This window comes from Lottia gigantea (assembly GCF_000327385.1).
Source record: "Lottia gigantea unplaced genomic scaffold LOTGIsca_28, whole genome shotgun sequence".
In the NCBI taxonomy this organism is placed as follows: domain Eukaryota; kingdom Metazoa; phylum Mollusca; class Gastropoda; family Lottiidae; genus Lottia; species Lottia gigantea.
In genome coordinates this window covers 83,675-93,118 of record NW_008708898.1, presented here as the reverse complement: position 1 = coordinate 93,118, position 9,444 = coordinate 83,675, and the positions used below count along the sequence as shown (strand labels likewise).

Sequence of the window (9,444 nt, the reverse complement as noted above, 5' to 3'; positions counted from 1 at the left end):
CTAGAATCAGTCCCAGAAGAAGAAAAGGGCTGCTTCCTACAGAAAACTTCTATATCACAGAAAATATGTGGACCGAATAATAAGATATCTCATAAATTTCCTGTAAGCAATTTTGATTCTGCAAAGATTTTGAAAATTTGATATTGGTAATGCTCTCTAATTAAATAAGTTATGAAAGAAATGAATATTTATCTGATTAGCGAAGTTTTATTCTAAATCATGGTTTTATTGAAAGCATACTCATGAGATTGTTTTGTGTAATTAAACATTATGGGCTATGTACCATAGAAATATTAAGCTAACAGTGCCAATAACAGAGTTGAGTTGAGCCCCTCTCTTTAAAGCCACTGCCATTAAAATCAATTCCATGAAGTACCTTGATTCATATTTCAGTCGCATAGAATAATAAATTATAAAGCTGAATATAGGGGTGTTGATCATAAGAGAAGACCCTTATTACGTCTTTCTGATGAAATCAAACAACAGGTACATATTTTGTTTTTAGATAAAAAAGTTTCTTTGTGTATTTTTTCACTCTTTTGAATGAAGTTAATTTGAGAAAACTAGTTAATTACAATATTGCCTTAATTCTTCAACTTAAATGTGTTTGTTCTGTTGAATTTCACCATTTCATAAATATTCATTTATGACGTGACATCATGCTTAGGAGGAAAATCGTGTCTTCAATTAAATGTTGTCTATTTAGAATTAAACCAAATTTTAGTTCCGTTTTTTATCAGCTTTTATTTTTAACTTCAGTTAATGACTACCCTCTTGAACAATCATCAAATAAACTTTTTGACCTAACTTAATGATTTCTACTTTGACCAATCAAATTGCTACCCTCTCCAACGCTGGCATTTTTTGATGCTGTGTTTATCAAGTTAAATCAAGAGGTTAATTTGAAGAACATTGAAGAGGGATGTATTAAAAGTAAAAGCTAATAAAAATAGGAACGAAAGTTTAACTAAGAGGTAAAACATATAGAATTATTCTACAAATCTGATTTAATTCTTAATTCTTGTTTTCAGATAATAAACTTTCTGATTGCTCGGATTGGTTATGAATTTTGTGGTGAAGATCTACCTATAAACTTTCATCCTGATAATCAAACATTGTCAGAACAACGTGACTTTCTGTCTCAACGCTGTCAAAATGTTCATGGGCGTAGTGATGTGGTTAAAAAAATAGAGGACTATATTCTACGAGATGAAAAAGATGTGCCATTACTGTTATTAGGTACACCAGGAAGTGGTAAAACGTCTATTATGTGTAAAGCTGTTGAAGTAGTAATACAGAACCTGACTGAACACCACCAAGCAAGGTCTGTATAGATTACACCCAAGAGAGATATATTCTATAATGAGTTAGTACAGAGTACAAATACATTGGCTACACTTATTATTTCATTTATGGCTTCATATTTTCCAATCTATCAAAACATACCTGACCCCCTTATTCACTAAAATTCTTACGATAATAAATATTGATGTAAGTTACGACCTATTGATATCAAAGCATTCGATGTTTTTCACATTCTCCTTGCATAATTTTCCTCAGTTTTTTATTTTGACCTTTAAATTTTTTGAATAGCGTAAGTTAAGATGACGTCGTAAATGTCAAGGTGACGTTATTTCCAGCTTGAAGATCTTAGCACCATTTTACGGAAAAGTTCACCAATATTCATCACCATATTATATGTTTTTTCACATTTTCAGTTTTTGAATATTGACTTTTTCATGAGTTATGATTTTTTTCGTAGAAGTGAAGGTAAACCATGGCATGTTTTCTACCATTTTGTTGGTGCTGTACCAGGATCAACTAGTTTGGAACCTATGTTGAAGAGATTACTAAGGGAAATGGAAGTTGTTAAGGTATGCTTATAAGACACATAGAAACAGGCATTTGTAAAGAAGCACAAGATATATGGATATACTATTTCTGACAATAATAAACTCATTTCTTTTGATATAATTGCCTGTATGAGCATCTGAAATTATTGTTATTATTTTATTGTTTGAAATAGTATATTCTTATATCTTGTGCTTTTTTTGTGCTTTTTTTATCAATGCATATTTTGAAAATTAAATTTTTCACTGATAATTTCTTAATTGTGAATCCTACTAACAAATATTTGATCCTTTGGTGTTAAATAAGTAAATATGTGGAATGCAAAGCTTTTTTAATCTGTTCTGTCATTTTGACGAAGAAAAAGTGTTTATGTCTTTGTGCTGGCTATATACAATATTGCTGATATTAAAAATCCATACAAACAAAACAATTCCGTTCAGTGTTATTCCACCGAGATGAATTTTCAATGTGTATGGTATACCCTTTTCTTTGCAGGATTCTAACATGCCAAAAGATTTAGATACCACAGCTCAGATGTGTTGTAGTATGTTATCAAATCCTAATACCAAACCTGTAGTTATATTTATAGATGCTATCAACCAAGTAAGCAATATTTCATAACTGATCTATGATTGAATTTTTGAATCCTGGCACTGAAAAAAAATCTGTTGACTGTTAATAGCAAAATAAAGTTTTATTGATCAGATGTCAAAAGTCATTAAAGAAAATTTCTCTGTTTGAATGGATTGTTAAGAAACCAAAGTGGATTTTTTAGTTTTGCATAACACAGAAAATACTAATGGTAGTACATGATCATATAATTGAAAAGAATGGGTGGTTTATGTATGTCTTTTTTATGTTTAAAGATAAAAGAAGATAAGGAAGCAAGAGTCATCAGTTGGATACCTAGAAAGTTAGCACCAGAAGTTCGAATTATAATATCTACTATTAATAACACATTTCATCATAAGTCTATGATGAGTAGAGAAACTAAGCCAATAGAATTAAATATTAAACCTTTAGATCATCTGTCAAGGAAGGTAAATCTTGATCAAGAGACAATTTTATCTATTCTAAATATTGAATCGGGATGAATTAACTATATTGTATTGACACATTTTGATAACATAATGCAAAATTAAATTAATTTGATTAATGATAGGTTAATAAATGAATCACAGCTTCATCATCTATATTCCATTGCCTGCTGGCATTCACTAAGCTGTTAATTGTCAAATTTAATGGATTCTTTATGTGATCATGAACACAGTTTTACAAATCCACGACATCATCAAAATAGCTTTGTTATCTTGTAAGGAATCTCAAACTCAACTTCATGACATGTAATAAGCAGGTCGTGGAATATTTATGATTTGACAGATTTTATTAGAATAATAATTGTACATTTCAAAGCTGGCTAAAATGGTGACAACATAAGTCCTTAAAATATTTTCCTTAGAATAGTTAAAAAGGCCTGGAATTACAGGTAAATGATGGAATTTTAATATGTGATTGATTTTGTAGGAAATAATTAAAGATATATTAAGAAGATATAACAAAAGTTTAACAGAAAGACAGATAAATAGATTTCTACGTAAAGCATCCAGTGATAATCCTCTATGGTTATCTATAGCTTGTGAAGAGTTACAATTAGTCAATGACATAGATCTTATTGATGATAAAATAGAAAGTCTTCCTGATGGACTTGTCAAGTAAGTTAAGTAACATGTCTCTCACTAGAGTCCAATCAGCTTAACTATAAGGGTAGTCCTCCAAATCCTGTGCAGAGAGTAATGTTAGATTTCTACAATGTGTCTTGACTAGCTTTGACACTACTGAACAAGATTATTGCTCAATAGCCTTGAAGTCAAGAATTTCCTTTCAAAGTTTAGTCAACTACAATAGTTGTTCATATGGAAAAGAATAGATGAATCAATGCTTTCACTTTAGTTAAAAAGAAAATGTGAGTATAAATAATATCACCTGAAATGATGTTTGTTTGTAGTATATTAGAAGAGTTATTGACCAGATTAGAGCAATGTGAACATGGCCAATTATTGGTAGCTACATTATGTTTATTGGAGGCATCTGTATCAGGCTTGTTGGAATCAGAATTAAGATTTATACTTGGTGATACTGACAGTTTGACTCCTCCTTCACCATATGATGAAAAAGGTATGTAGGCAACTTTTCTGTTTACAATAACATTATTATGTATTTAATATTCTTAAGTCTGCTTTCTTAATACAATATGCACACATGAACTTTTATAACTCAGCAGGTAAAAAAATATTCATTTTTTCAGAGATACTGTCATTACCTAATACATGATATTGTTATATTTCTTCTAGATGAAAAAGAGTGTTCTGAAAAGGAGAAAGCTAAGAAATGTGGTCCTTTATCTGATAAAAAGTGGATATTTGTATTTACCACACTAAAGCCATTTTTACGCCCTTATGGTGACAGTAAAGATGGTAGATTAGATTTTTATCATAGAGCTTTAAGCAAAGCTGTCAGAAAAAAGTAAGTAAAAAAATATGTCACTGTTCAATTTAACCTGTTGACACTAAGTATTCATTGAATAAGGTACATATTGTAGATATAACTCTTAAAATAATGAAATATTTGAAAATGGAAAAGTCTCATAGATTTTAAGTTGATAAAATGTTCACAATGATTTGTTTATTGTAGATATTTCTGTAAGAAAGATAGAAGTGAAGATGTTGATGTAGATGAAGTTGATACTGATATACCAGATGTGGAGAGTTGGTGGCATTTAATGTTAGCAGATTACTTTGAAAAATCAAATAAAATAGATCGTATTGTTGAGGTTAGTTTTCAAACTGAACTGTATAATATAACAAGTGAATTAAAGAATTAAAGATTGACTGAAGGAAAGTCAAAGAACACAGAGGGTATTGTTATCTGTAATCTTTCTACTGAGTGAATTACAGAATGAAAGAGTGACTGAAAGAAAGTAAAAAAACATAGATCATTTTGTTGAGGTTTGTTGTGTTTATTGAGTGAGTTAAAGTCTAAATACCAAGCACCAAAACATTGTTGAGAGAAAGGTTAAATTAAGGCTCAACAGAAACCCAATTAGTGGGTAGACTTTGATGCTTTATTAATTTTTGATTAGGAAACAGCCTTAAGGAGACATTTTCACCCTTAACGTACTCTTTATAAAAATGGAAAGTTATAACTATCCGTTTCCCCATCTCAGTGTGCCTGCTTTTTTCCTTCATTTTTATATGTCTATTGATTTGATAGACTTATATGGTCCACTGTAATATTTCTTATACACTAACTATTTTTTACATTGACATACAGGAGTACCCATACCATCTGGTTGAATTAAAAGATAAATATAGATTAGCACAGTGTTTGTGTGATTGGAAAGTCTTTGATAAACTTTATAATGAAGAATTTAGTTCTGTTTTATTGGCCCACTGGAGAGCAGTAAGTTTGTCTATTGAATATTTTAATTGGTACACATTGTATTTTGATGTTTTGAAGAGAAATCTGTCATACGTATACATTATAGCTCATATTATTTTTAACATGTTAACAATTTTTCCTGAAATGTATTGATATTATGTGTCTTTGAACGCTGGTCACAAATCCCTGAGTCTTTAAACCTAATAACTGATATTTTAATATTAATATTCTTGTTGTTAGGTTGGACCAACAAGTGAAATGCTTAGTCACTACGAAAGAGAACTAAAGTCATTTGAACGTGATGAAAATATCAATGAAGAAGCCGTTTCTATGAGATATGAAAAAGTTTGTCGAGTAGTGTATGTATAAATTTATATATTTTTACAACAATTACAATTCAACAATTCAATTTGATACTGACTGTTGTTAATTCTTTCACATGCAGTCATACACAATATTATCACATCATTGATGAAGTTGTGTATTAAATTTTTGATAAATTTTCATTGCCATTTTAGGATACAATCTGGTAAGCATCATGAAGCATTAGAATTATTAAAAACAGCAATGAAAATAGAAGAAAGAGAATTAGGTGCTAGACCACATCGAATGGTGGAATTGTTTGCTTTAATGGCAGAAATTTATGATGAGGTGAATCTTTTTATGACAGTCCTTGAGCATCATATTCTGATTTAGTTTGGGTTCAAACTTTTGATTTCTGTCATGTTTTAAATTCTTATTTTACTAAAAGGCTTCTTTGCAGATTAGTGGGCTACACTGTTTTAACATTACATTATTTACTGTGTTAATTGAAATAAGTTTTCTGCCATCATAATGAAATTTAATATACTTCCTTGTGAAAAACGTAATGTGGTATTATGCTTAACATTAGTGTAATGAACACAGCATTTAAAAAGTTACTTAGTAGGATGTAATGTACATTGCCTCAGTGGCAAGTTTGAAGAATATCATTGTGTTTTTCAGAAATTAAAGATGAATGATTTTGTATCACCATGTCAGTTACCTGATCTAAGAAAGACTATTTATTATGGTCGTAAATCCATCTGTTTAAGAAGAACACTACCTGGTCCTTATCATAAGGTAAAACAGTCCTGAAAATTAACATTGATTTGGGTTTGATTTATATTTCGACTGTGTTTACAAGAAACTGTGAATATAAGTTGAAACAAAGTACTGGTAGATATGGCATTTCTTTTTAGTAACTGTCTTTTGCCAATGTTACATTCCAGTGCATGTCTTAAAGTCATTTAAAATTATCCTGACAACATGTGAAGCCATTTGACAAAACAAGGCTCTGGTGACTATTTATCCTATTTATCTAAAATTTAATCATTGTTTACAGTTTAAGGTGGCTATGAGTTTGATGAAATTGGCCTTTAATATGGAGAGTTGGGAAGCATGTGGTGGAGCTCCTGAATTAAGTGATGAAGATGCTTTAATAGAAGGCAATAAATACATTGATAAAGCTCTTAAAATATTTCAGGAGGTTTGTACATTACTTCTTTAAGTAAGTTCTTCTAAAAGCCAGATCCATATATGGAAATAATATTTACGATACAATGCATTTCATATATTCCATATTGGATTTAGTTTTACATATTAACCTGTTGATTTTCAGTTAAATGATATGGGACACTATGCTGAAGCTCTGATGACAAAAGGTGTTTTAGCTACCAGAGGAAGTATGGAACAGTTAAAGGTATAAATTATACATCAGTTGTAATTTATGTAAAGCAAATAACAGGCAGACCAAAATTGATCTGTTCTTTAGATGGATTTGGAAAAGAATTCTACTAAGATGTGAATTATTAACTGATGAACCTGCAGTGGACATTTACCACCGCTCCCTCAGATAGTAGTTTTGCTTCAATGGTTCTTATTTTTTTTCTTTTATATTCCTTGCATTTTCAGTGGTACAATGAAGCTATGGACTTATGTATGCAGATGTATGGTGAATATCATATTTTAACTTCAAGATTATACATCAACATTGGTATAGTGTATGAAGACAATGACAACTATAACAAAGCATATGAGTACTTCAAGAAATGGGCTAGGGTTAGTGAGGAAATTCTGGGCCCAGATCATCCTAAAACTCAACGTGCCAAAGGTGTTCTGAGAGAAACTCGATACAAACGTATTGCTCAACAACAAGGGGAGTGGGAAGAAGAGGAATCATCCTCAGATTCTGAAGAAAGTGGTGAAGAGGTGGAAAATCCTGATATAGAGCATAATTATGACGACAGTGTCAGTCATGTGGACATGGTCAATAATATTGCTATTGATCAATCCATGAATTCAGTAGCGTCTGCCAGCGTGTTTCAAGATTCCAATCAGTCTGCTAGTGAAGGAGATATACAAGGCTTGTCTGGTGATAACGCTAATGAAGGATACAGTGGGGACCCTTATGAAGAAGATGGAGAAGAATCTGTTGATGAGGAACATACTGATAGTGAGAATTTCTATGATGATAATTTTGAGGCGTATAATGAACATTACGCTCTACATGCTGCTGTTGGTCCAGTGATTGAGGAGTTCAATTTACATCTTGATGATGATGATGAAGATGATTATGAAATTGTGGAACTTGCCTCAACAGAAACAGACGACACAGATGTTCAATTTGCTGGTATAATTGATGGACTGAATGATAATCGTTTTGATGATGGAGGTGCGATAGAATCAGATGAAATTGGTAACGAGTGTCGATATATAAATAGTAGTGTATTACAACCTAGTATACCTGGTCGCAGATTCAGTGAAAATTTAAGTCTTTTATCAATTGAGGCATCTGATAACAGATTTAGTGATTCAAGTGAGGACAGCAACAGAGCTGTAAATAATAATTCTGTGATGACATCTCATACTACAGTACAAACCGCTGACGGAAATACTGTTGCAGAATTTTCTGCAGCTAGTACAAACTCCTCTACTCAAGGTTCTAATAATTCAAATAGACAACCCTATACAAATCTCAGTATATGAATTCTTTTTCAAAATGTGCTTCAATGCAATGCATTTACATGTTCAACTAGTGGTATCTTTAAGATGTTCTTAGAAAATACATAAATGAGAGGTTAAATTTCGTATGAATTTTAAAAAGGATATAGTTGCTTTACTAGCTGATAGAACTTGAATTAGGCTATTGTAATAACTTTTCAAAATGAAAAGCTGATTACCTGTTAATTTACACGTAAAACAAAAACTATTTTAATTAAGACTAACTAAATGATGACATGAAGACTTTTATTATTTTCAATGTTTTGGATGTCAATACCAATGATGTGCTATCTTTCCTATATTCTTTATTTGATTGCTTTTGGACATTGGACTTTAATTCAGTGGGCACTTTGGATGCAGAAGTTATCCATTTAAAATTTTAATCAAGATTAGCTGATAGAACTTGAATTAGGCTATTGTAATAACTTTTCAAAATGAAAAGCTGATTACCTGTTAATTTACACGTAAAACAAAAACTATTTTAATTAAGACTAACTAAATGATGACATGAAGACTTTTATTATTTTCAATGTTTTGGATGTCAATACCAATGATGTGCTATCTTTCCTATATTCTTTATTTGATTGCTTTTGGACATTGGACTTTAATTCAGTGGGCACTTTGGATGCAGAAGTTATCCATTTAAAATTTTAATCAAGATTTTTTTTTTTTTTGACTAAGCCTTTTTTTATTTTCAGCATTACTCAAATAACCAAAGTTCATTTTCAGGGGTTGACTGGACTCTTGAATACATGTATATAGTCTTCAGAAGTACTAGAAATGAATGAAAATCACATTCGACTTGAGCTGTGATCACTATTAATGACTAGATAAGCTGAAAAATGCCCATTTCTGAGATGACGGTACGATGATCAAATGGATTGCGAACCAGTCCCTTTAAATTCCTTATAAATGCTTCAATTTGACATATGTTTCGTCACTGTAAACTTTTGCATTTTATAAGCAATAACTGAAATCATTGCTTGAGAAAATCAATATGGTTTTGGGAAAATTATTCTTTAGGATGATCCATACATTCATCTCTAAAATTATGTCAAATTTCTTAACTTGTTGTTTTTATCCTGTTTGGTCCCTGAATTATATTAGGACTGTTAAATTGATGTTTTTGTAAAA

The 9,444-nt window shown here is 30.8% G+C and overlaps 1 protein-coding gene across 1 annotated transcript in view; it reads left to right on the top strand.

The window, feature by feature from the left end:
* Positions 1-9,387, top strand: part of LOTGIDRAFT_232289 (hypothetical protein) — a gene marked incomplete at its 5' end in the record, with an annotated part of 11,676 nt that extends 2,289 nt beyond the window's left edge. The window contains 16 exons of the mRNA XM_009056472.1: positions 394-486; positions 1,032-1,324; positions 1,763-1,874; positions 2,347-2,454; positions 2,718-2,891; positions 3,376-3,563; positions 3,857-4,026; positions 4,203-4,374; positions 4,543-4,681; positions 5,182-5,310; positions 5,530-5,648; positions 5,808-5,940; positions 6,274-6,390; positions 6,653-6,796; positions 6,929-7,009; positions 7,222-9,387. Coding sequence (XP_009054720.1) covers positions 394-486; positions 1,032-1,324; positions 1,763-1,874; positions 2,347-2,454; positions 2,718-2,891; positions 3,376-3,563; positions 3,857-4,026; positions 4,203-4,374; positions 4,543-4,681; positions 5,182-5,310; positions 5,530-5,648; positions 5,808-5,940; positions 6,274-6,390; positions 6,653-6,796; positions 6,929-7,009; positions 7,222-8,295 — 3,246 coding nt within the window. The 3' untranslated portion in view covers positions 8,296-9,387. The remainder of the gene's footprint in view (positions 1-393; positions 487-1,031; positions 1,325-1,762; positions 1,875-2,346; positions 2,455-2,717; positions 2,892-3,375; positions 3,564-3,856; positions 4,027-4,202; positions 4,375-4,542; positions 4,682-5,181; positions 5,311-5,529; positions 5,649-5,807; positions 5,941-6,273; positions 6,391-6,652; positions 6,797-6,928; positions 7,010-7,221) is intronic.
* Between the last annotated feature and the right edge of the window lie 57 nt (positions 9,388-9,444).